The 27,849-nt window shown below is 40.3% G+C and overlaps 2 protein-coding genes across 4 annotated transcripts in view; both read right to left on the bottom strand.

The window, feature by feature from the left end:
• Positions 1-19: 19 nt before the first annotated feature.
• On the bottom strand, positions 20-17,326 carry bsk146 (brain specific kinase 146). Its single transcript, XM_041973083.1, has 5 exons — positions 17,134-17,326; positions 3,595-3,836; positions 3,302-3,504; positions 1,107-1,298; positions 20-1,028 (listed from the first exon to the last, which is right to left on the bottom strand). Exons 2-5 carry the CDS (start codon positions 3,764-3,766, stop codon positions 276-278), a joined length of 1,320 nt encoding a protein of 439 aa, XP_041829017.1. The 5' UTR covers positions 3,767-3,836; positions 17,134-17,326; the 3' UTR covers positions 20-275.
• Positions 17,327-21,842: 4,516 nt separating this feature from the next.
• wu:fj29h11 (protein NO VEIN) overlaps positions 21,843-27,849 on the bottom strand; it is a 50,294-nt gene continuing 44,287 nt past the window's right edge. For all 3 annotated transcript variants that reach the window (XM_041973794.1, XM_041973796.1, XM_041973797.1), the window contains 5 exons: positions 27,065-27,196; positions 26,741-26,977; positions 23,929-24,070; positions 22,948-23,104; positions 21,843-22,874 (listed from right to left, as the gene is read on the bottom strand). In XM_041973794.1, the coding sequence (XP_041829728.1) occupies positions 22,464-22,874; positions 22,948-23,104; positions 23,929-24,070; positions 26,741-26,977; positions 27,065-27,196 (1,079 nt within the window). In that variant the 3' untranslated portion in view covers positions 21,843-22,463. The remainder of the gene's footprint in view (positions 22,875-22,947; positions 23,105-23,928; positions 24,071-26,740; positions 26,978-27,064; positions 27,197-27,849) is intronic.

Here is a 27,849-nt window from a genome sequence, read left to right as displayed (position 1 = left end):
AATGGAAGATTTTTTTTTATTTTGGCCTATTTTACAGGAGGATTTGTCAACGATGCACAATTTGAACATTAGGTGAGAAGTCCAAACAGGACTTCTGTCGACGTCTGCCGAAGACATCAGACCAAACGAGGAATGTGTGGACAAAAACGTCCTCTTCAACGCTGTGCTCCTCCGTTCCAAGATGTTTAAAACATGTTAATACTTAGTCGGCTTCTTTTTAAATGCATGCACAACTAGGATGGGAGGTATAAAGTGTGTAAAACCTTCTGAAGAGCTCAGACGCAGATTTCTATGGGTGTAGCCACCAGCATGCGCCCACCTGGAGAGCTGTTTTCTCGTGGGATTCGGTCGTAGCTGTTGGTGGATGACACGGAGCTGTTAGTGGAGACGGACACAAAATGGTGTCCACCACCTGGCTCCATCATCCCTCCTTTGGCCGCAGCGCCGCCGCTCCCCCTCTCCACCACCATGGGAGACATGGGAGAGTGGGGGGACATCGGGGAGCGAGGCGACAGAGTCTGCTGCTTCATCCTCTCCACCAGGAGCTCCTCATCTTCTTCTCCAGATGAAGATGTTGAAATCGTGCCTTCCACCTCTCCTCGTTGACTCCCTCCGCCTCCTCCACCACCGTTGCCAACCCTCTCCCCGCCACCTCCTCCTGCTGCGCTGCCATTGTTGTTGTTCTCTGTGTCCAGCATCCATGAGTGGCTGAAGTAGCCGAACACCTCTTTGACGGAGCAGCGTCTGTCCTGCTCCACCGAGAGCAGTCGGCGGAACATTCGGAGCGCCTGCTCGGTGAAGCGCCTCCACTGCGACGGCACCGCGTTCGTCCTCCTTCTCTGCCAGCGGATGAACTCCTGGTAGAATAAATCGGAGGGCAGCGCCTTCTCCCAGGGGAAGTTTCCAGTCAGCATGCAGAAAAGCAGAACCCCAAAGGCCCAGACGTCCGTGCTGTAGTCCACGCAGAAACCCTCGTGGCGGGACACGTCGCAAAGCTCCGGAGCCGTGTAGGGGATGGTTCCACTCACCTGGAGGAGAATGCAAAAAGGTCATAACCATGGAGACAAGACAGTGACAGTAAGAGCAAAACTGGAGAAGTTACTCACTCTTTTCACCGGCGAGCCAGCCCGACGGGTCATACCGAAGTCAGACAGTTTGACTTTGCGGCACTCTCGGTCAAAAATGAGAATGTTTTCAGGCTTGATGTCCCTGTGGACTAGCTTCTTACAGTGCAGATAGTCCAGAGCGATGGCTACTTGGTGCACACATCGCTTTGCAACTGCCTCAGGAAGACCAACCTTTAGAAACAGAAAGATGGAGAAGACATGCAGAACAGTTAGATGTTTCCTACTGCAGCCACCGACAAAGTGTGCCCACATGGTGAGCATTGGAAGATAAGACTCTTTTACTGGCTGGAGAAATTTCACAGTACAGGCAAGATGGACGCTGAATTAGCTGTAGATAGGACTCGCATCACTGAGTGAATCCGCAAAAGTTCTGCACTGTGTCTTTAAAATCCTAAAAAGGAAAAAAGGCTGTAGAATTAGAAAGGGATGTGTCTCTACCAGGATCTAGCATCTCTTCAGATCTCCTGAAATTATTTTCTAACTGCAATTAATTAATTAATAACAATGATAATAACAGTCAGTCAAAAACTTTGTTCTCTTAGTGCAATTCAAAAGATTAGCTGCTAGGTAGAAAGAGGAGATACTGATGCCTCTAATACCACAAATTCTAGTTAATTGCAATGAGTCAGTTAAGTTCATAAAGTTGATGAATTTAAGTAGTGGATGCCTGTGTGATTAAATTGCATTTCTGTGATGTTGATGATTGCACCGTTGTGCAAGCTATCCTTTCTTCTCTTTATAAAGATGTAAAACATATATGCCAACAAATGTTAAGGGGTTAAATACCTCCCTCAAAACACAAAAGCATCGCCTGACACATCTTTCTCTCACAGCGATTCATCATTTTGGTTTTAAAATGGGTATTTTCTTCAGAAAGGCAGATAAACTCTTTCTTGTGTCATAAAATAAAAACTAGAAACAGGGAAAAAAAACAAGGGAAAAAAAGAGATGCTTTAGTTTAAAGCTGTCCAAATATTTTTTGTACTGCCCCCTTGTGGCTGTGGAAAGCTAAAGCAGGAAGCCACATGTTACTTTGCAGCACTATGCAGAGGTTTGTTCCAGCCCTAAATCTGTGGCTCCGTTCTAACCTGTTCACCTCTCAGATGATTGGTTATTAAGCTTCACCGCCTCAGCCTGGACAAACTGCAGCAGCCCGCCTCCTCACTGGGACAAAGACATGAGAGAACATAGCTCCGGTTCTTTCTTCACTCCACCGGTTTCCAGTCAAGTACAGAATTGATTTTAAGATTCTTAAGAGTTTCTGAATGGGTTGGCCCCAGAATACCTACCAGATCTCATTGTACCACATCGACCACACTTTTACTGTGTGGTCTGCAGACAGCCTCTCCACCTTTAGATCTTTGCTTAAGACATACTTGTTTAGCTTGGCCTTTGGCTGAACACATGCACCCTACTGGGGTTTTTATGTTGTACCTTTGTATGTTGTTTTCATGTTTTATTGGTTTGTGTAAAGCCCTTTGGAGGCTTTGGCTGTAAAAATAAGGTTGACATTGGCAATTAACAACTTTCTTAATTGCGACATCTTTTATTAAACAGTTAAAGATGCATTACGTAACTTTCCGACCTTAAAACTCATTTGATTTCTGAAGCCGTCGCTACCCAGCAGCTTCCCGAGGCTAAGAAACCGCATTATACAACTTTTCTTCCAGGACACCGCGTGATGTTCCAGCCGAGTTTTACTTTACGCACCGCGTCCCATGCTAGCAAGTGGATATAAACACTCCGGTCATTTAGAAGCACCGTTCAGCAAAGAAACGTGAGAAGACATCATCGGAAAGAGAAAGAGACAAACAAGAGATAAGACAAGAGTCAACACAGGACTGGCCTTAACTGGCTGGAGAGAGATCACAGTACAGGTGGGATGCAAGCTGGATGTTGAATTAGCCGTCAGTAGGGGGTGTGTCACTGAGAAAAGTGTGTCTTCAATGCAGCCGTGGTTAAAACTGATGTATCTGCTGATATTGTGACTTTAAGAAAGGAGTTCTGATATTCTCACTAGTAGATATAAGATGATATTCTCTAAATCAACTTCTACTGAATCTAATCTGAACCGCCTGTCTTCAGGAGATTTACTCTGACACAGATTTCTTGGCCAAACGCATTAATCCAGAAGTAAAGAAGCAATAATCAGAACATCAGCGGTTGTTTTCTACCTGTGGAGGAATGATATCGAAGAGATCTCCTGCCAGCGCGTACTCCTGTGCAAAAACGTAGTACTCGTCTGTCTCGAAGGCGATGCCGAACATGTTGATGATGAAGGGGCAGGGGGACAGGTAGAGGGAGACGCTGTACTCCCGAATAAATGACTTCAGCTTGGTCGTCTTCTTTTTTAGGAACTTCAGTGCCATTTTTGTACCTTTAGAGAAAAGACAAGAGATTTTCTTTTCTGTTAGATCTGGGGTTGGATAATGTTGCTTGTATGCTCTGAATGTACGGGATCCCTCACCTCTGATTTTGTGGATGACCAGGTCCACCTTCCCGTAGGTGCCCTTGCCCAGCTCCCTGATCACCTCGTAGTACTTGTTGACCTCCAGTCTCTCCAGGTTTTGGGCGGCGATCAGCTGCAGCTCATCCAGGATGTCCATGTTTGCTCGAGAAACCAGCGGAGAGGAACTCATGGGGACTGCTTCAGATACCGGACTGGGGGAAGAAAATGGCAAATGGACGCGGAGGCGGGTGCAGGTGTCACTGTAGAAAGACAAGAGAAGAAACCTTTTTACTCCTTCTTATTTGTTAACCTTCTGGTGTTTGATGTTTTAGCCTGTTATTTAGATCTGAGACTAATGAAGAATATAAAAAGAAAGATAAGCTAATATTTTTATTGTTTCTAATAATCAAGCTGAGTGCATATCATACATTTTCAGTCACATTTCATCAATAATCTATTGAACTGGTTTTGAGCAACGTTTTTCCATCTGACCATTTTCAGAGGAAAGTGTTTTTAATTTATTAAGCAATTGAACCTGTGAATTATTTATAAAATTAGTCATAAAAATGGCTCATAACATGATAGATGAGCATAAAAGAATATTTAGCAAAAACAGTTTTAAATGGTTTCTTTTTCCCATTTCTTTTAGTTGCATCCAGCAACTTAATGAACCACCACCCTCTAGATGCAGTTTGATGAGCAGAAATGAAAACTTCCAGCCACTTTAGTGGACGATGAATTTGATGCACCTTTAAAGTGAACGAGAAGAGTCGACTAACAGCAGGCAGGGGGCGGAGCCTTAGGTTGATGATCACTCTGTACGGCCAATCACATGCTAAGAAGACTTGGATCGTACCATTGTGTAAAAGGTGGGGGAAGGAGGGTGAAGAAATTAGCTAAAACAGAAACTCAGAGTCGTATAAATTCAGCTCCTCTCAGAGAGCTGGTTCTATGAAAGGAGCCGGACTTCCCATTGTCATGATGAATAAAGCAAATCAACATTTCCCACAAACATTTTTCAGTTATATGCGTGTGTGTGTGGAGTTTACGAACCACGGCCTGAACAAAGAGAAAATTAAAGGTAGAAAGATATTTTAAAGAAAAGATAATATGTCAGTGGTTGGACCATGTAAAGGCTGACTAGGGTAGTTAGTAGCTGTTTACTAAGTTATTTTGTTCAATGTTTAAAAAAAAAAATGTTAGAGGATGTTGTAGCTGTTGTCGTTCAGCATTTTCATGAAAAAATGTCAATAAAAACAATTTAAAGAAACATGTATAATGAAATGTGATGCAATAATAATCTGGATTATATTCCCTGGAAAAGAATTAGCTGGTGGCGAGACGGGCTTTTAAACTCCGGCAGCCAATCAGCACCTGAGAATCAGTCACATGGTTGTCCTCCATCTTCTGAGTCCTGCTGCTTGTTCCATGTGACGTCTTACCCACCTCCTAAGCTGTATGTAACATGATAAATCCAATCATCATAGACCAGAACGTGTTACTGATTAATAGAAAATGCCTCATGTTTACATTGTTTTTTCTAATCGTTCTAATCAGGAAGGTGACTGACATTACCGCAGGGTTCTCCAGAAAAGTCATGACAGGGAAGAGTGAGCCAAAGATTTTATGAACAGATGTAGAGAAAAGTGTCTTTAGTCTACATCTGTTATCTCAACATTACCGACGGAACAAAAGGCAGAAACATCCAAAAAAGAGCGAAGTCTGTCATCTGTGTTTGACCATGTGGCCGTAAATAACTTCCCCCGTTTCCTGTTCTAACGGGAGAATAAAAAGAAATGAGGAGGGGCTCAAGACTTCACCACAGTACAGTATATGTGTGCTAGTCTGAGAGTTTAAAAATGCATTTATGCACCCAAACAATCCTTTAGTAAAGGAAGGAGACCTGAAAACGCTGAACATGGACGGATGATGGGATGTAAATGGGACGCTGTGTGGTGTGATGTTTGTTTTGGTTTCAAGGTCAGTGCTGTTGATGTTCAGCTCCAGTCTGCTGCTTGGATCTGCAGTGCGATCGTCACTGAAAATGCTAATTATCTGCAGTGAAGGCTTAAGTAATTCTAAATGCTACTCGCCAAGGGGGAATGCTGTGAGCCCCCCCAAACACACATACACACACACACACACAACCAGCCAATAATAGCCTTTTCCTGCAGATCCATTCCCTGCTGCAGTGTGATTATTCTTAGTGATTGCTTTTGGTTTTTTCTCCTTCTTGAGCAGCCGGACCTGCCAAGTCCTGACCCACACTCTATAGATCCAGGTACATGTGGAGGAAACACACCAACACGCACATCCACACACTCATTACATAACCCGACGTGCTCATATTTACAGCATCTTCCATATCATCAACACACACTTCTGCCAGTCTCCACAGAGGACACTTTAAGATTCAGATGGAAACGGAGCAGCTGCAGGTCGTTATAAGCGGCCTCATCCCACGTTAAACCATCAACTATGTGATTAAAGACTCAGAAATACCAGTTTAAGTACCCGTCATCCCCTCCACAGGCCTCTGCTCCTGTGTGGAATGATGTTTTTAATATGAGAAACAAATAAGAGGTTGACAGAAGCAGGTGAGGAAGGATGACTCAGTTTGTGTGATCATGGGAGCGCAGAGAGGATGTACTGTATCTCTGACGTGGTAAACACTCACACAGGACGGGGAGCAGGAGTCGTGAACATTGAGGCCCATTTGTTTCTGTCTGGGAGCAGAAATGCTGACTTTAGCAGCACTGCAGGATCCATGCAGTACTGTGTGTGTGCATGTGTGCTGGTGTAATGGATAAAATAATAATCCTGAGGATTCTGGTTAGTGGGTGGAGGATGTTTTTACATCTTTCGCTACAGAAAAAGCAGAAATATCCTATTGTAAAAATACTTAGTGGTACAAGTCGCAGATAAATGTCACCTCCGACTGTTTGCTGTTTTATATGCATGATATCATTATATCATCATTAATTATCCGTGAACATAGAACCTGTATTCTATTATTGTAGAAAGTATATTCAGAAATAATTAATTTTAGCCTTGATTTAATAGATACAAGTTTTAGGAAATTATTTTACATGTCTTTACCAACATTGTTGTACTTTTAAATTTAGAAAATTATGTTAGCAGCACACAAAAAAAAGGTGGAAGAGAAGTGAAGAAAGATAGAAAAAAATTATACAAGTAATAAAATTCTGAAATATTCTTCAATCAGCTGATTAACTGGTGTCAGGGCGCCAGGATTGGGTATAAAAGTAGTTTATAATCAGGCATCTGATTATTTTTAATTTTTGTTATATAATTTAGAATTCCCTAAATGAAATAAAAATGTTTATTATTTTAACATCCCCTTTGAGGATTAACAGTTTTTTCCATTTGATTCATTGTTTTATAATCTACAATTTCCCTTTGTGCATTAACAGAAATTTAATTTAATTTAATTTAATTAATTTCATTTCATTTCATTTTATAACTTCCATTGGTGTATTAATAACATTTTTAATTTTATTTAATTTCATTTCACTTGAGAGGAGCAAACACCAAAAGCTCAGGTATTTTTAAGCAAGGGTTTTAAGTTACCACTATGTGTAAAACTCTCTTAGAGAAGTTTTTCTCAGTGCATGAACTCTCTTCAGCAACTACATTTCATAATATAGTGAAAAGATTCAGGGAGTCTGGAAAATCACAGTGCATAAAGACCAGGGACATAAACTGGTGGATTTAGATGGATCTATGTGATCTATGAGCCCTCAGGCTCCGGCTTTGTTTTCAGTCCTAAAGTAATAAAACTGGATGATATAAAAGAAAAGTGGCCTCACACTCTGTATCTAAAGAAAGATACCCTAACCCTAACCCAACAACACATCCTCTTCACATGACTGTGATTTAACAACCGGGTCTTCAGTCAGAGGCTTCTTCAGCTTCTTCTACATATCATTACTGCCGACCACAACAGTTTTATGCATGACTCTTTATTATGACTTTTGAATAGTTTTGTTATTGTTTAGTTGATAAAGTATTATTGAAATTAATTGAGCTGAATGTATTTGCTTCCATTTTCTAAATCCAAAAGTTTAACTGTAGTTAGTCAGAGAAGAAACTAAAAATATTTTATTTGTGAAAAAGGTACAAAATTACAGATCTGAGTTACTAAGTATTTTAGAAAACCTGACACCTAGTATTCAACAGTAAAAATATTTTTTCTAATTTGGGTCAAGAGGGGAATCATGTCCTTCCTTCAACAACTGGTTCAACCTACAGGTCGATGTAGATGGCGTCCGTCTTCAGTCTGGTTCTGCTGGAGGTTTTCCTTCCTTTTAAGAGTTTTTCCTCTCCACTGTTGCCCTGTGCAGCTCAGGATGGAGGATTGAATCAAAGAGAAGAGTTGATGCAATCTGGTGGTTTACTTAACTAGATAATTATTTTTTTAATTAACTGGTTTATATGAGCACAATAAATGGGACTATGTGGACTATATGATGGATTTATTTAATCAGACTATAACTGGACTACAGGGGATTGGATTGAATAGAACGGTATCTTTAAAAGAATGGAATTCACAGATGTTCTAGATAATTACCAAATTACCTCATTTCCTTGCACTTTAAGAGGTGCTCGATTGGTTTGGTGTCATGGCTTGTGGCTTTTGGTTTGGGTTTTTTAGTTTTGCTGTTGCCAGGTTTCTGTTGTTTCTTGTTTTATTTTGTAGAGTTTTCCCCTTGTGTTTTCTGTTTGCGTCCTGTTCATCAACACACCTGCTTTTGTTATTTGCTTGGTAGCAGGTGAGTTTATTGGGTTCTTTTGTTCTCTACAGATCATCGGTGTGTTTCATGTTTCAGACACAACTCCACTTTGTTTGGGGTTTTGTGAATGAGCAAACAAACTCTGATTCCAATCATGAAGCGGACTCGGTCTGCCTACAAACGCGAATCTCTGTCCACTTCAAATGGACCAGATACAGGAAGCGGACTACAAAGCTTGATGCTTTGTGGGTAAACACAACCAAAACATCGGCTCTGGGAGGGAGAAATGTCTCGTGGCCAGACGTGGAAGAATTTGGTAAAACTTGTGAGAGAAATCTGATCAACCGGTGGCATCCGGTTGATCCATCTGATGGAAACAGATGTCTTGTATTAACCAGTAGATGAACCAGTTTCCTTACTGTTTTAAAAGTTTTGATGTTGCTGACTGACGTTTTAAATCAGGCATGTCAAACTGGTCCAGCAAAGGGCCGTGTGGCTGCAGGTTTTTGTTCCAGCCAGCCAAGAGCACACAGTTTGACCAATCAGCTGTCTGAAGACTGAGATCAGTTGATTGAATCAGTCAAATCTGGTGTGCTGCTGCTTGGTTGGAACAAAAACCTGCAGCCACACGGCCCTTTGCTGGACCAGTTTGACATATGTGTTTTAAATGTTTAGCATTTTATTGTTGTATTCTCGTTGTAAAGCATCTTTGAGTGTCAGGAAAAGCGCTTTATAAATGAAATGTATGATTATTATTATTATCGTTGTAAATTAGGAGTAGGATACATTATTTAAAAGGTCCAAGATGTTTTAGAAGTGCAGTGTGAACACAATCCCTGTCCGGAAGAATATTTCAGTCTAGCAATGCATGAATGCAGCCTAAATGTAAAAGTTGAGATAAAATCTGTTCCGTGAAACACGTCTTCTTTCATAACTAATCAGACTTTTGCATTAATAAAATAAAACAGTTTATTCAGTCTGAATTGGACTAAACTGGAGACTTGTACTAAACTCGTTCATCTTGAGATGCTTTAAGCTGTGAGTTAGTGCTAACCCGATCAAATAAACTGAGTTTAAATGAAGTGAATGTGAATAAGGAGCGATGTGTGAGCTGCTACAGCTGCAAACTGAGCAGAGTCCATGAGCTTTGACTGTGCTGCAGTTTAAATATAAACTCCACTCCTGGGAAAGCATTACTCACAATGAGCGGCTGCACTGAATTCTGGATGAAGTCTGATGAGTTTAACAACATTAAGCTCTTAATCACTCGAAACATAACCAGATTAACACATCTACACTCTGCTCTACTGATTTATATAATGGAAACACTGTCGACTTGACTTCATTGTTTTCATGTGGACGGCGTTTTTTTTATTTTAAAAAATTGTATATTTAAAATATCATTTTAAAATGTTTCATTAATATATAATCGGCTATTTTAAAAATAAATATCAATTTAATTAAATTTCTTTCTTTAATCATATATTATTTAATTAGATTAATTAATTATTTGTTCTGCACAAGAAGCCAACAAACCGAACTGAAAACAAACTCCAGGGCTCTCAGGTTACTTTAACATCGCTAACTCTTTAGGTTTCAGGCCTGCTGACTGTGGATATCTAACATTTAACCATGTCACGTCCAGTGTTGGTAGTAACATGTAACGCTTACTTACTAGTAACGTCTTACTCTAACGTCATTACTTTTGTCAGTAACTAATACTCTAATGCATTACCCTTTAAGTAACTCAGTTACCGTTACTCTGGTAAAGGTCCGTTTGTCCGTTGCTAGCTAAATTAATCGGTCTGCAGCTTTTTCCTGTTTACAGCGGTGATGCAGGACGACGTGGGCAGTGTTGCAACGTCCGCTATTTCTCTATAAAGTTGCTAGTAATTATCGTCAGTCGTGGGTTGAGGGTTCCTCTGCTCCAATGTGAAGCCCTGCTGATTCTGTCCGCTGTCAACAAAGCAATAACCCCTGGATGCACAACGGAAACGTGAACGCATCATTTATTTATTTTAGGAACTAGCGTCCACAGCCCCGTTTCCTTGGTTACCACGGCCGTCCGAACCGGCATGGGCCTACCAACACACACACACACACGACTTCACTTGGCAGAGACAATGCCAGGAATAACTAAGGAAATATGTAAATACAAATAAATATAACTAAGAGTTGGAGAAGGATAGAGGCTGAATATGCAGCGTAGATTTAACCTTTGAGCAGCTGTTATATTACTTTCATTTCTTTTCTTTTTTTTAATAATCTGCTGGCCTAAAATTAGCATTGAAAAATTACTTTGAGTTTCTTTTATATTTCCTACAGCATTGTAGCTTAAATAAATTATAGGGATATTATTGGGAGAATTTTTAAGAATGCTCTTCTAGAAAAGTAACTAAAAAGTTACTTTTAACAGTAATGTGTTACTCTTTGGTGTAAGTAATCAACAAAGTAACTGAGTTACTTTTTGGGTGAAGTAACTAGTAACTGTAACTATTTACTTTTTTCGGTAACTAGCACAACACTGGTCAGGTGTGATGGTTTCAGTGGAGATCTGTGTGTTTGTATCAGCTGGTGTGTGTGTGTTTACCATACATAGGTTTGTATTTATACTGGACTCACTGGACTTGATGACCGGCTGAGTGAATCATCAGGATAAGTGCCGGCTCCTCATGTGGAGAGGCTGTCTGCAGACCAGCTGTATGTGTGTGTGTTTGTCCTTGTTTTTCTGTAGAAATGGGGTTTAAACCTGGAAGAACACCAGACATAAGGGGTCGGCCGGAGTTATGAGGACAAAAATGGAGGACATCAAAGTTTAAAAAGATTTCTGAAAGAGGAATACCTTTTGTTCTTAAAGCCACAGTACAGGGCTTTGGCAGATTTTCTCAGTGAGGTGTCCCATAACGACGGCTAACTCAGCGTCCCCCTTCATCCTACCTGTACACTGGACTTTCTCCAGCCAGTAAAACTCAGTCTGATGTGACTGTTGTCTTATCTCTTGCTCTGATAATGTCCTCCTTGGTTTCTTCTAGAACATGTTCAAAATGGCTGGTGTGTTGATATCCAGTTGCTAGCATGTGAGGCGATGTCGTATAGTGAAACTCAGCTGCCATGTGTGGTTCTAGGCAGGAACCCAGAGTGCAGTTTCTCAGACTCGGGACACTGCTGGGCGATGGCGGCTGGCCATCAAACGAGTCAGACACACGTCAGAAAGCTATAGTGCTACTTTCAGGTCAGGTCTCAGTTAGAGGTGGTTCAGGTAATCAGCTGTGATGGTTAAGGTTGGGACAAAAGTGTTGCAGTGAGGGTGCTGATGAAAATCAGCAGCAGAGATCATTTTGCTCCAGTTTTATGCTTCTTCATCTGTTCCCCGGTAAATCCAGAACAGAACGGAAGTTCTTCTCCTCACATATAATGCTCTTAGTGACCAAACTTCACTGGATCTCTTTTCTTTTTTCACCTGCATAATATTAACAAAACAAGGAGCATCCTGTCTCAGAGTGATGCAGAAAAACTACTCCATGCTTCTGTTACTTCAAGACTGAACTACTGCAATTCATTATTATTGATTGCTTGCAGGTCTCCATAAAAAATTAACAAAGAGTAAGAAAATGCAGTAGATTTTCCACTACATTAAAAGGTAAAGAGTGGCATTGTTCATAACCATCAGTGTTAAAGTGAATGATTAATTTATAAATGTCACTGAAAATGTCTCATTAACAATTCAAATAATTGACTAGTTTTTTTTAATTATTCATCAGACACACATGCTAGCTTTATATTTTAAGGATGCGACGTGCAGCAAAAAGATTCCAACCTGGACTGGCTGCTTTGAGAAACGTCTTAAACTCTTAAAGGTTAAAGTTCAAGATTTCTTTATTGATACACATGGGTAGATTCGTTTTGCAGAAACAAGGCTAGCTTTTCACATTCCCTTAACAAAGCAAAAACCATCCATTGAACCTGACAAGACCGGTACTTTATCGAGTGACTAAAGCAAACAACAAAGTGCTCAGTTTTGCGTTATTAATCAATATAAAAGCAATTAAAAATATAAAATAAAGTAACTAAAAACAAGATGGATAAAAATAAATAAATGAAAAGCACAATATAACAAAAACAATTAAAAAAAAAAAAAAAAACCTGAGAAAAGTACCACAATTTCTGGGATAAAAACCAGGATAAGAACACAATTTAAGAGACTCAGTGATAAATAGAGCTAAATATGAGATGAATACACTTGTTACACACTTGTTCTTTGTTTTTTTTTCACTAATTTTGAAGTTTATTTCTCACATATTTATGTGGCACATTTTTATCCGCGCTGTTGTGGAAAAAGACATAAAACACACCATGTTCCTTTCAGCTGGCCACAAATCCACTCCACCGCCTCCTCCTGCTTCCTCTCTAAACACTCTTTGCCACCAGGTTTAAGGCTGTGAGGAAACAGAGCGGCGACCAGCTGACTAAATCCCAGACTGCTTATGCAACCAGCAGGCAAAGCCGACCAGCCCAGCACATTCAGCGAGCCAAGGCGATGATCGCAGCCACGTCCACCCCCGCCAATGCAACCGTGCTGCCCTCCAACAATTACAGCAACGCCATCTTCATCCTTTTCCCCAGTACATGTGCTGCTAACACACACTCCTGCTTCCTATGTGATAAACTGCAGCAATGCAACACAAAGCCATTAAATTTTCACTCAACGCACAATTTGTCCTGTTTACACAAAGCAAGCATGATCATAAGAAGTGGCGGAACACTGTACACACACACACACACACACACACACACACTCTGTGTGTGTGACCATGTACTGACAGTGAACAGTGTATATGAGAGAAAATAATGAGCGCGGGAAGACAGAGACAGCAGCACACAGTGGTAAAGATAGTTGAGAAGAAAAGCACCAGTAATTATGTGTGTTGGGTAACAAATCCAGTCAACAGCTCTTAATGTAATCATGATGCAAGTTCTCAGTGTCACAGTTTTTTAAACACATTTACATCTTAATTTAGAGCTTAGAAAAAAATATCTTCCTTTATATATTTCCATATGTTTTATCCTACTTACTACCATAATGTACATCGTCCTCTTCATCAGGTCCAGCTTGCTAGTACCGGGTTGGACCCCTTTTTCCACCAGAACTGCCTTAATTCTTGGTATCTTAGATTGAACAAGGTGTTGGAAACCTTCCTCAGAGGTTTTCTCCACATCAACATGACAGCATCACACAGTTGCTGCAGGTTTGTCGGCTGCATCCATGATGAGAATCTCCCGTTCCACCACATCCCAAAGCTGCTCTACTGGACTGAGATCTGGTGACTGTGGAGGACGTTGGAGTCCAGTGAACTCATCGTCATGTTCTAGGAAGCAGGTGGAGATGATCTGAGCTTTGTGACATGGTGCATTATCCTGCTGGATGTGTGTGGTCTTCTGCTGCTGTAGTCCATCTGCTTCAAGGTTGGACGTGTTGTGTGTTCAGAGATGCTGTTCTGCAGACCTTGGTTGGAACCAGAGCTTATTGGACTTCCTGTTGTCTTTCTATCATCTCCAACCAGTCTGCCCATTCTCCTCTGACCTCTGACATTAACAAGACATTCTGGTCCAGACAACTGCTGCTCACTGGATTTTTTCTCTTCTTCAGACCATCTCTGGAAACCCTAGAGATGGTTGTGCGTGAAAATCCCAGTAAATACTCAGACCAATAAACACGCCACATTCAAAGTCACTTAAATCTCCTTTCTTCCTCATTCTGAAGCTCAGTTTGAACTTCAGCAAGTCGTCTTCACCATGTTTACATGATTAGATGCTGCCATGTGATTGGCTGATTAGATAGATTTGTGTTAATTAAGAATGTGCGGGGCAGCGGGTGACAGTGGGAAGGAAACATTCCTTTTAACAAGAAGGAGAACCTCCAGCAGAACCAGAATGGGTGGCCATCTGCCTTAACGAATTGGGGGTGGAGAGAACAGGAAACAGGGACGGAGGCGTAATATATACAGCTGGTGTTGATAGGATTATAATAAACTTCATTCATAAACATACACGTTACAGCTAAATTTCAGTCCATGATATCTGATTTCATCGGGCTGTGATCATCTTGGAAACTTGAACAATTTCAATCTATATTTTTAAGCAAAAGGTTAATCAGCTTGTTATCTCTGTTTAGTAACTCAACCCTGCCAGACAAGACAACTACCCCTGAGAGGCAAATATTAAAAAGGAAGATGAGGAAATGTGTATAGCATGAACACTGTATTATGTTTAAGTAGTTAGATAAGAAAGATGATGCTACTCAAGTTTAATAACTACATGTTAAGCTATCGCTAGCAGGCAGTTAGCTTAGCTTATCAGAAAACAGAAACCTTATGGTTCATGTAATAGTTACAGTTTGCAGAGATGTCAAAATGTCTCTATGTCAAACTAAAAATGAGTAACAGTAAAAAAAACAAATGTTAGCAACTTAATAAGAATTAAACAATTAATTCTGTATCGTGATGGGAGTTATTTATAGAGGGAAACAGAACATTTTTCATTTCTTTGTCTGACAACCCACCTTCACTTGCAACCATCTAAAATCCATAAAAAACAAAGAAAAGTGCCGTAATTAGGACCAGACTGAAACTCTAACTCAACAAGAACGTCCAAATCAAAAGCCCAAACCCATGAGGTTGAAGACATGTTTAAAACATGTTTTAAAACGAGTTCTTAATGTACATCATCTTACATTTAGTTAGCTAACACTACAAAGATTCCAGATGAAATTATCTCAAAATATTGGCATCACTCTTCTATTCAAGTTAGCTAACTACCATTTAAATGAGATTTGTTTAAAAAAGGAATTAGTGTTGAAGTGCATGCCGAAAAAATCCTTGTGTTTATAATTATCATGACTCCCTCACGTTTTTTGCGTTTATTTGAACCTTTGTTTGTTTACATCCTCAAAAATTAACGCTACGTTATTAGTTATTTTTCTTTTTTTTCCTCTTTCAGCGTTTTTCTTTTTCTATTTTTACCATCTTAAAGACTGTATGTGTATATGTCGTTTATATGCACCATTTTTATACATTTCTTCTCAATCTCTTGTTTACGTGCTTCCTTTCAGTTTTGTTCTGTTTTTGCTTTGCTTTCCTTTCTCTCTTCTGGATATTATCACGTCTCGCCACCCATGTTCAATTTTATAGATTTGTAAATGTGCACCGTTAAACAAGCAACAAGATGCCTCAGCCATGTTGTAACACCATGTTACTACAGTAGTCCTGAGGGGACAAACCAGACACTGGCTTTTGGTGAGTGTGTATTCAGCTGGTTGTAGTGTGCCATTTGTGCCACTAGATGTCACTACATTCTGCACATTAGACCTTTAAATTGAACTTTCTTTAGAAAAGTTTTAGAACCCTGGCTGCTTCTGTTTTTAAAACTATGTTGTTTTAAATACAAATACATATAAAATCTTTATTATTAATGAATATATATATATATATATTGAATATATTGCTCTGAATGGTTGTTACATAGTGATTGTCAGTTTAAATCTTTGCTGGAGCTTTTCTGTGACGGGTTTCCATGTTGCTTTTAGGTGTCAAACAACTGTAATAAATGCTTGTGGGTGTCTGTCTCTCTCTAATGAGTTGCCCAAGCCTGACCAGGATAAAGTGGTTATAGAAAATGGATGGACTGACATTGCTTTGAGGTGTAGGGCAGAAATCAAAATGCTAATAATGAATCTTCCATCCAGCGAAGGACTAGATCAGCACTGTGGGGTCAGTCATGTTATTTTTGCAGACATTTCTTAAGTATGACTCAAAAATATATCCAGGCCATCTAAATCACCCAGCCATGTCTAACTGGAAAGTGATACTGGATGTTATATTCATGCAGCAGAGACAGTTATCACCGCTGCCAGCAAAACACTCACTGGTCAAGCATCTGTTGAGCACCAGACTGTCTATGTAACCTGCGTTGTGATCTGTGACTCATCATGCTGGAGTGTTTGTGTGTGTGTAGTCTGCTTTTAATGTGCCATAAAGAAGCTTAGACTCACTTTTATAAACTATGTCTCAAGCTTAACACACACACATACACAACTAGACAACCTCCCACAAGGCCTCAAAATACAGAAAAATCACAGCTTTTTTACTTATTACTAATTAAAATGATTGCTTAAGTTATAGTAAGTTGAACTGAGGTGACCATGAGAGCAAATAAAACCCTTTCATTTCATAAGTAGTCACAAAAACTGGCACATTTAAGCCAGTATGTGAGCTGCAGCCACAGGGGATGTAAACATTATGATCCTTCCCATGTTCTTCTGTGGTCACATACTGTGTGGTGAGGTTTTGTTGGATCCCACCTGGACTGTGTCCTTAGAGAAAAATCACTGTCACATTAGTGCAACAGCCCTTGAAAGACAAGGAAGCAGACAAATGCACATGCACTCGCTGCTGCAGAAACCTGACAACAACCCCCCACCCCTCCTCCAAAAAATCAAGATGAGGTGAGGGTGAAGGAGGAGTGTAGATGGATGTGCCGGGATCAAACACAAATTCCGCTGCACACCAAAATATTGTCAATGCAGCTGTGGTTGTTTGCAGGTGATGAATGGGATGATATGAATTTATAACCACTGAGGAGGTTTACCAGCAGTGTTTTCAGGGTGCATACTGCTGCACAGAAGAAGCCCAATCAATCACAGACTGAATAAAACACATTACAGTCATCTGTTGTCACAGCAGGTAAGGTTCAACTGAATGCATGCGGCGCAGATGAGAACACATTGGAGACTTATCCCGCTACTCACCCTTCAGTTGGTTCCCATGTGGAGGCTGAGATATCCCCCCATGTCTGCCCAGACTGCTGGTAAACACGCAGGTAAAAGTGAGCGCATGCTAGGGCCAGGTGAGCCAGGAGAGACGCCCGGTCGAGGTGTAAGCCGTGTGGATGTGGCGCCGAACATCTTGCACCCCGTCCAGCTCTGCGTCCTATTGTCTCCGCATCGCTCTGTCCTCTAGGATGGGAGGAGAGAAGAGGAGAGGAGATGAGAGGAGAGGGGAGAAGGAGCAGAGAGGGAAAGTCCTCCCCCTCCTCACCGCTCTGGCCAATCACAGCGCTGCTCCGCCGGGAGCTGCGGCTGCTCGCTGTCTCCGTACAGACTACGATGCGTTCAAGGGTTGTCGGGAATTTTTTTACTATTCTTCTGACAACGTAAAACTTTCAATACCCAGGAAACATAACAGGAATCTTCATAATCTTGTTTCGTGGAAAATAGAAAATAAAGGACCTTAGGTGAAATATTTTATTGTTGAGACTTTCAACCCGTCATCTGTTTACACTTCAAGCCACGACCTATAGTAGACTGCAGGCTTTGTGGCTTTTGTGCCAGACGTAACATCAGTACACATCGCTTCCTAATCAGAGACTGTGATCAACTAAATTAATCTAATTGAAATATATTAGGTGTTTACATACCCTATTTTCAAAGACTCTACCCTACAAGAAAGATTAGACTCTGTCATCTTAGAGAAGAACAAGATAGAGGACAGTGAGGAAATTAAGAGGACAGAAATGCAGAGAGAGCTCAAACACCAGGAGCGTAAAAATTAGGATTTAGTGAAAGAAAATAAGCTACAAGTTAAAACTTTTGAATACCAGAAAGTTAATCAACGCTGCCTGGCTTTAAAAAAGGACGTGAAAGATTTACAATATTTCTTGACGGTGAACAACAAATTGTCGCACATCCAAAGAAAGTTAAACTTTTGGAAGAAGAACCAATACATATCGGAGAAGGCTTCAAGTAGGTGAGGATGACCACCAGATAAAAGAAAATGAACGCCTTGGAAAGCTCTAACTCTACCCTACAATGCCTGCCGCACACCAGAACTATCTACTGAGCTTATTCGAGACTGTTTTCTCAGCAGAGAGCTCGCCGTGTGCGCCTTAGAGAAGAAAAAGACAGAGGACATGTTACTGTGAGGAAATTAACCCTCTGGTGCATGAATTATTACAAAAGCGTGCCACATTTTTTAAATAAAATATTTTACTTCTACAGACATGCACATTGATGTTTTTCTGTTTTTTTTTTATCTTATTTTAACTTTTAATCAGTGTATTGATTTTTCTATTTCATCTATGAAAATATTTATAAAATAATATCTTGGCATATTAATATAATATAAATTTTCTATAAAAACACCTGGATCATTTTCTTATCCTGTTTATCACTGAGGCAAACTTATTAATTATATTGTATGTATATATACTATATCAAATGTATTTATTCTTTAAACGTGGCAGACTATTGGTGACTCAATAAAGTCCAATGAAGTTGCTAATGTATGATCCACACCCATGCATACATTTAAAAACAGCCCTTAAATATGTGTCCACTGTCGTGGACACTATGCATCAAAGGGTTAACATACCCCGGATTTCTCTCCGTTACCTGGGTTGACTTACCAGACATTCAGGATCTGAATAAGTTATTAAGAATTAATGTGCGTTCACATAAAAGGGGTGTTTGGAGGTTCTGACCAATCGCAAACATTGACAAACCCTGCAGAGCAGTGTATTTTAACATGGAGGAGCAGACTATTATTCTTCAAAAATACGAAGAATTTAAAAATATAATTAGGCTAAAAGCAACAGTGTTGCTGCAGCAAAAGCCAGGAAGAAATGCTGGTAGAAACTTGCGACTCCGTTAATGCGTATTCTGTGTGTCAGATTATCCAATATTAATTAATAAGACAATATAAACTGAGAGCACTCAGATCACTGTATTACAACACAAACATTTCTGGGAATGCTTTATTTATGTCATATTTCCCAGTTCTTTAAAGGATCCGCTCCCATGTGAGCTCGTTATATGTTGGAATATCAATTCCTCTATGAATGCACGGATAGTTGTACTTTTCCATAACTCGATGTTTCTGTACTTATATCATGTGTGAAAAAGAATTATCACTATTATTAACCTCCATTTCAGAAGCAACACCAGTGGAGCTAAAAGGACTTGGGAGCAAGTAAAGAACAAATATAAAAACATAATTCAGAGCGGTCAGTGACAAGGCTTTATTACTGTATCTGTTGTATGGATAAAAGCAGCACAATTAATCTGATATTCAGCTGACACGTATCTCAGCTCATTTGTTGAAAATCTGTACCTTTGGGACAGTAGGCTATGTCATCAGAAAAGTCCAACGGGTTGGATCTGTCCCTAAAGACTAAATGTGTTTGCTAATTTTAAACACCCAGACAGGCAAAAAGCAAACAGCACCAGGGGCGGGTCTAGATATTTTTCAATGGGGGCCCAGGCAGGATAAGGATTCAAGGAACTTTATTGTCATACCAGCACATATTTACATGAGGTGGCATGAAATTTGGTACCTGAGGTCCCAGTTTTAGCCCAAGTACAAACAAAAATATACACGTTAAGACAGGCCTATGTATAAAAATTAAAATAACGTATATTAAAATAGAAAACCTAACTAAACTAAACATATAAAATGGCATCAATAACCAACAAGGGCTCAATTTAGGCACCACTAAAAACTGGTGGGTGCAAAATGCAGTATTCTGACCGACTGTAACTGGCCTTTATTGCACATTGTCCATATATTGTATTTAAGTAAAGTGATTGTCGTGCAGGGAGGTGCGTGTTTAGGGGGTGTGCTAAGGTCTAACGGACCTCGTCAAGTTCAGCAGTCTGACAGCTTCCAGAAAGAAGCTGTTCTTCAGTCTAATAGTCTTACTGTGGATGCTCCACAGCCGGCTACCAGAGGGGAGAGGGTCAAAGAACGGGTGACACATGTAAATGAAGCCTTAAAGGTGCAGCATGTAACATAGTCAAAGTTCAATGATCGAAAAGTTTGATATATAATTGAAAACTGTGTTTCCACTGGTATCTATTCACTAAAATAACTGATATGGTTTTATTAGCTTACAATGAAGCATTTATATCTACTTACTGTGAGTCCACAGCTGCCATATTGTATCATCATTTCTACTACGGTGTCTCTGAATGGACAAACAACTCTGTGTGTCCCAGTTCAGGGTCTACACACTTCGGAGTGCACAGACTACGTAGACTATGAAGTGTCCTTCGTAGTCTACTTAGTCTGCGCACTCCGAAGCAGCTTACTGTTCATTTAGTGGGACAGCCTATTTAGCCAACAAGCAATTTCCATAGCAGCAACATAGGAGGTTGAATCACTTAAACCTCTGAAATTACTAAGTTTGCATATCATAGAACACCGACCGAATAATGTAAAACTCAGCTGTTTTCCAGCTGGTACACACTCTTCATTAACCCCTTAAAAATCCATGAATACCAAATATGACAGAGTTTTAATGCCACCTTTTAACGAACATGTTTTTAATGCACCGTATTTGGTTTTGTCACATTTCTACTAATGTGAGGTAAAATGTACTCTTCTGAGCTTTGTTGCTCATTCGCCGTCATCTTGTAATGTATGTAGCCGATGAACCTGCACTTCGAAGTGTGTAGACCCTGAATTGGGACACAGCTGTGTGAAGTGTGAACTCTCTAAACTTTAAAGCTGCAGTACCGGCTTTGTTCAATAGATGCCTGAGCACCATTTGGGATAAGTAACGCCTTAAAAGGACCATAGAAGAAGACAGTACACATGTACACAATGTTGAAGTAGTTACCTGTAGTACAGTTATTGCTGCACCTGAGACCACTGGATCCAGTCACAGATAAAACATGTTTATGTCTGGAAGAATTATGGACACTAACAGCCACCGTCCATTCAAAACTGTGCTTGGTATTTTTACTCATTTGTATGCCCATCATTACCACTAGATGTCAGTAATTCTTACACACTGTACCTTTAAAAAAAGAGAGCGATCTAAATTTATGGACATTTTAAGAAATGATTACAACTAAAGTGGTCATCTAATACAGAGAAATTTGTAAATGCAAATGGCTAATGATCTATTTTCATCAACAGTTGTTTACATGTCTTCAATCTGTCATGTATCCCCAGGTTCTAGTGTGTTTTCCCCTTGTGTTCCTCCTCCTCTTTCCCTTGTGTGGAGTGTGCTGTCCTCCCCTGCTATGTACAGGAAGCGTGTCCTGTGGTTAGCTGAGAGGAATCAGGCTTATTGCAACTTACCTGCTTACACACCCCAGGCTGACCTTCAGTCAGTGCTGGATTGTTGCTACAGCAACGTGGTACATAAATCAGCTTCTGGCACATTTAGGTTCTTGTTAAGCATTTCCTGTAACTAAACCACTTCTCCTGCTTTTCTTAAGATTCCCTGCGAGAGATCCATAGCAGCTACCTGTCTGCCCGCTCACCACACGTCTGGGACAGCTCCATTCAAACCATACTAAATAAATCTGTTAAACCTGCCTTGCTTGATAAATCTTTTTCTTTGGTCCAACTGATATAATCACTGTTACACAGACCTATACTTCACTCATAATGAGAAACCTGCTTTGAGCCAAACCTCAAGTTTTATCAGTGTTTCTTCTGCATTCTTGGTCAATTAACTTTGCACAGTCATCAGTGTTTTATTTTTACATCTTTTTATAATACGTACAAAGACGAATATTTTCACCCACGTAGACAGCCGACACGATGACGCTGTGTGAGTGGACATCTTAGTACAGAAAGTAAGGAAATTAGTGTTTTTATGTCTTTGCTGTAACAATGCTTCTTGGTAATAAATCTTATTACGTTTTCTCGTTTAAATGGTGATACACATGTAAAGAAAATGCAATTGTACATTTAGTATGAAGATTGTAAAACATGTTCATTGGTTTATAAATATACATAGTTACTATAAATCAGTGGTTCCCAAACTTTTCTGCAGGACCCCAATTTTCATCCATAACAATGTCAGGTGTCAGGTGATACAGACCTTAACTTTACTCATTACTGAATACATACCACAACCAGTTAAAGGATTATTAATAAAACTCATTCACTTGACTGAAAAGTGCATTTTTATTTCACAGGAATGTTTGAGTAAAGGTGAACATTGGAAATAAAAAAGGGTTAGAACATTTCGTTCATCCCTTAAATAATAAAATTAACAACATAAGGCATAAAAACATCTTAAGAAAACCATTTGGGTTAAAACACAATCTAGCGATTTAAAAGGAAGCTACACAAACAGATAGAGTGCCAAGTCTTTGGTGTGGAGATGCTGCGCCAGGTTCTGAATGCGACACAGGCGGACGTTCTGAGCGTCTCCTGCGCTGTACACTCTGAATATGTGGTAGCGCTCCTTCTCCTTCAGTGCAAAGTCCAGCTCGTTGGCGGAGAGGTGGATAAACGACTTCTCTTTCTTTATGGTCGACTTCACCTCCACGAACACCACCCCCGTCGCTCCTGCTGCTCCGAAGCTGAGCCTGAAGTCGTAGGGCTGGCCACTCTCTCCCTTCTGATTGCACCACAGGATGTGCGTGGGCCGTGCAGGGTCGCTGCTGTCCCTCCAGTGGCAAAGGAAGGAGTTGACCAGCTGCTCCCCCCACATGCCGATTGCCGCCACATCCAAGTCGTCAGTCAACACCACCTGGAAAGGAGCGCAGGGATTAAGGAAAGCTTGGACACTGACAAAAAGAGGTGTACTCAGAGGGTGTACTGACGGTGGTGGGTCTCTGGCAGGTGAGCTCCATGTCCTCCAGTGTGGCTTGCGGAGACTTCCAGAGAGGGAAGTCCAGGTTCAGAGGAGGACGCTGAGTCTCTGCGGTGGCTGTAGCTCCCTGGAAAGTACCGGAGAGCACCACGGCTTCAGGGGTGGCTCTGAGGCAAGAGGCAAGAGACAATGAGTCGGGAGGCACTGAGTTTAGAGTTTAGACCTCAGAGGTCTGTGATCACACCCGCGTGGTCAGATCTTTTGCCTTTGAAAGCACCGTAACACAAACACTCGGTCACCTGGAGCACGTCTGATAACTTCACTTTAAAGTCCAGATTTAAAACTATCTGCCAGGTTTTGATTGATGTAAATAGATCATACAAAACCAAAGATGTAATCGTTTAAATTTGATAGCACAAAACAATGTTCTCTGTCCGAGTGTAAATGTGGGACAGAAAGATGCATTAATACGTTTCTTTCTATGCATTTGTCATTTTTTGTCATTTCATGGTGGAAGAAGCCGTTGGATTTGATGATTTCTGTGAATGTTTGAGCCCAGTGTGTTAATAAAGTAAGTTAAAGGGAAACACAGTTATCAGATCATACAGGTGAAGCTGTGCTGAATAAAAATAAAGCAAAGTTCATTATTATTGTATTAACACAATAATGAAATGAAATAAACCATCAACAATTATTTTATTGGGTGTCTGTTGCTCAGTGGCTCTGGATACAGATAAGCCACAGTTTCACCTGTTAAACTGCAGTTATTGTATTACAACCTCTGCCAAGGTGGAGGTCATGTATTTAGCGCCGTTGGTTTTTCTGTCCAAAAACCAATGTCTTGGTGGAGGTCTGCGCTCTCTGAGTGCTTATGTGGTACATAAAAGCCAAATCAAAAGTAACTGATGACCAGAACAGGACCAGAGGGTTAAAACTAACATTAATTTTCTAAATGAATATTTCAGGTTTTCTGAGATGAGAAGACGCTTACAGGCTGTTTGGAGGCTGGTCGCTAGAGGTCTGGGCAGGCTGGGCAGGCTGTGCAGGTGGAGGACTCGGTTCTGGTTTTGGAGGTGTGGGACGCTCCTCTCCGCCCTCGGCTCTGTTGGATCCGGTGGTTTCACTCTGTAGCTCTGACAGCAAATAAAAGAAGGGAGCGTTTACTGGATGTGGGTTTGTGAATAATCCCACTGAGCAGGAGGATGACTGACAAGCTGAGCGTTACCATGACAAACAACATCTGTAGGTCCCAACAACACAAAGACAACATGAAGGTCCTACATGTATGCTCCTCACCAGCTCCTACTTTAACTCTATTTCTATAATCTACTGCACAAAAATAACTTTCACTGCTAATTTATGACTAAATTAATATTTTCCTTGTTTTTTAGTCCATCCACAGCAGAATATGGACACATTCTCATGTTATTATGGCTAATAAACTCATGCTAAGTCTTGCTAAAACTCCAAAGCTCTTCCTTGTTTATTAAAATCCCTTCTGCTGTGCTTGATAGCAGATATTTAGGTGTTTGAGGTCACTGCCAGCTCAGAGCACATACCTGGCACCTTGTTCTGGGGCTCATGGATCTGAAAATGTCTCAGTGATTTGAATGAATCACTATTAAAAATTTATTTATTGTTATTCATTTGATTATCATTATATATTTTAATATAAAAAATGTATTTATTTAGTCAAATTTTTGTAATATCCTTTAATATTATTATTTCCTTTAAGAAAACAAAGCAAACAACAACTAAAAAAAAGTACTACAGCATTGAATTACCATCTGGAATAGATAAAGTAATTTTAATTTGCATTTCATTAATCAGATTCTTTCTTATATTGCTCAATTAAATAAATAAATAACATTAAATGAAGCTAATAATGCTCCGTCAGTGGTTTAATGTATTAAATCTCATTTCTAAGTTACATTTTTCAATGTTCTAGCAGTTGGAAGCAGAAATTCAGGTTTCCTTTCTGTCACTGAATGCACCATCAGTACATCCCAGTATCAGTTGTTATACAACAAACACTGGTAAAATACGAGACTTACAGGCAGCACTTCTCAGCTTTAGCTGGTACCGGCTTAAAGAAGAACGAAGTGACAGGAAGTCATGATACTTGATGGAGGATTTGGTGTTCCTAGCTGGACTGCAGTCGGTACTAACAATTTGGCTGTTAGTTTGCGACTCGCAGTGAGGATGTGGCTGATGGAGGATCCATCACCAACCACCCAAACTCCAGATGAGAGGAACGTTGAGTATTTAGAGAAGAAAATCTTCTCAGTTTCAGACCTGAGTGTGGTCTGAATTGTCAGGCTATTTATTGTTTTCTCTCATGCTGTAATAATGTGCTTGAAGTGTTACTGGATGCTACAGATCTCCAATAAGGCAGAATAGTGTGTGTGCGTGTGTGTGTCTGTGTGGGTGGGTGAGTGGAGTGGGGGTGGGGGGTCCTTCCACGTCTCTAAAGTGATCTTTGTGAACAGGTGCTGTACAGTCTCTGGGTTAGTCTGACCCAAGCATGTCACAGACATTTTTATGAAAAAAGTGATTATTATGTCTTCATCCTTTCAGTTAGGTGCCTTTTTTTTAAGCCTGAAAATTTCATAAGTCACACAATCCTTTTGACAATGATCCATTACAAAGACTGGACTGAAAAAGAGTAAAGAAGCAGAGTGTCCAAAAAGGCTTTCAGAAAGCCTGAGGAACTCCTGCTGAAGAAAAACTTAGATGAAAGTCTGGCTGCTTGGAGGGAAATATGAAATGCTGTAACAGAGATGGGGACTTGAGTTTGGGATGTGGACCCCAGTCGCACTTAAGTCGTGGCTAACGTGACTTCAGACTTGACACGGACTCATGGTTTGAGAGTCATGAACAATCTTTTGTTTTTAATGTTTTCTTCTGTCTGATCATCTGTCTGCTGGATGTGAGCTCATTTCCCTGACGTAACACTGACGTAACGCCACACAAACACAGATACGGGCGGAAACAACAGCAACGGTAGCTTCGGAGAGCACACCTGTTACTGCCGCACCTTTCATTATAACATTTGGGGACAAAAACTTCTTATAGGGACTAATATAAGAATACAAACAACAACATCTGTTTTATAAAAATCCAGGACAATGGATCCACTATATCCACCTTAAAACACACCTGGAGAAGTTAGTCACTCTAATACGAAAGCTTAATGTTAGCATCTATGTTAGCAACGAGCTTAGCTCCACACATCGTAAACGTTAACATTATTTTAGTACAAAGGTAACTCCATCAGACTGTCTCCACTGAATGTGTTCAGAAGGAGACATTTACTGAACACAGATGTGTGGATAAACTGCAGGCTTTGCCATGAGCCACCCTGGATAAACTGGGACCAGTACATCAGATCCACTGGAAACTACTGGCTTACTGTTGAGTAGAAAAACAGGTAACAGCTGTTGCTGTTAGCTTTATTTATGGGATCTACGTAAATTAAAATATTGTGAAAGTTGTTTTTTAATTTAATTTTTATAAAAGTTTAATGTTAAAATTTTTTTGTATTCATCACAAATAAAGTAATTTTAAGCTATTATTTATGATTATACTATTAGGATTTTTCTGATACACTAGAATATAATGTTTTGGCCATCCTAACTACAATCAGACATAATAATGCTATAAAGTTTATAAGCTTTCTGTGGGTCCAGAATAATTTTGGTAAATAGTTGTGTTTGAGTTATTTTATGTCAGTAGCATATTTTCTAATCTGAATAAATGTCCACGTTTATCTACAGCTGAAGGAGACAGAAGAGTGTTGAAACCTGGAGGCCTTGGTGTGTTTGTGCCAGCAGCAGCAGCAGTGTGAGGCTGCCCTGGATGGTTGAGGACTCTCTGAGGACCCTGCAGGTCTGCAGGTCTGCTGCTGCTCCTTGGTGGCTGGTTTCCCTCCTGGCTGCTTCCTCTGGGAAAGATCTCCTTCTCGGGGTCTCGGTCTTTAGGAGCAGCAGGAGGAGGCCACATCTTCATGACATCCTCAACCACTTTGCTGCTTGTTTGACCTGGTGGAATCAATGAGAAGTCAAACGTTTGGTTTTTATAAAAATGAAACAGTCTTTTTAAAATATTTGTTTTTATGGTTCAGCTACCTGCACGGCTGCTTCCTGTATTGTGTATAGATGCTCGAGGAGGCCAGCAGGCCAGCGTTTGCTCCCCATCTGCTTGAGCAGCCTGAGCCGGCTCCTCTGGGGAGCTGATGGAGGAGTGACTCCTTGACAAGACTGAGGGAGAACAGTTTTATGAAGAAGACGCTGGATCTAATTTATTCACATTATGAGCCTGATTTATAACTGTTATGTCATAAAAGCAGGTTTTTCCAATGATAGAGTCTTTGATCAAAATAATCCATGTGTTTCAGTGTGTGCTCGGTGCTGCAGGGAAGGATCTGCTCCCCTCGCTCTTTGAGCCCTGGCAACAGCTGCTCTTTTATGTCACCACCCACAACAGTGAGCAAAGCCAAAATTAGCATAAACACACACCAGTTATCTGAATGTGTGTGTGTCTGAGGGGGGAGAGTGTTTGAAGGAAAACAGAAGATGAAATGAAATGATTAATGGAAATCAGGGCAAGTGTCACAGAGAGAAGTGGAGGAGCTGCAGATGTAAGAAGAGGAAGCAGCAGTAAGTTGCTAGTATTCATCTCATGGTCCAGTTTTCGCAGCGACCATGTTATGCATCAAACATTAACTGTGTGGCTGCAGATGTGGTTGTTTGCAGATGTTCAACTTTTAATCTTCTGTGAATAAGTTAACTTTAATGAGATCTGTTCACCCCCAAATAAATGTGATTTACTGTATGTCTGTCACCTTAATCTACAAAGAAACTCCTTTTGTTATTTATAATAAGGCATCTTTCTTCTGTCACTTTACGTTATG

This window comes from Melanotaenia boesemani, chromosome 21, assembly GCF_017639745.1.
Source record: "Melanotaenia boesemani isolate fMelBoe1 chromosome 21, fMelBoe1.pri, whole genome shotgun sequence".
NCBI classification, from domain to species: domain Eukaryota; kingdom Metazoa; phylum Chordata; class Actinopteri; order Atheriniformes; family Melanotaeniidae; genus Melanotaenia; species Melanotaenia boesemani.
Note: the sequence above shows the minus strand (reverse complement) of the source record. Positions and strands in the feature narration are given on the sequence as shown.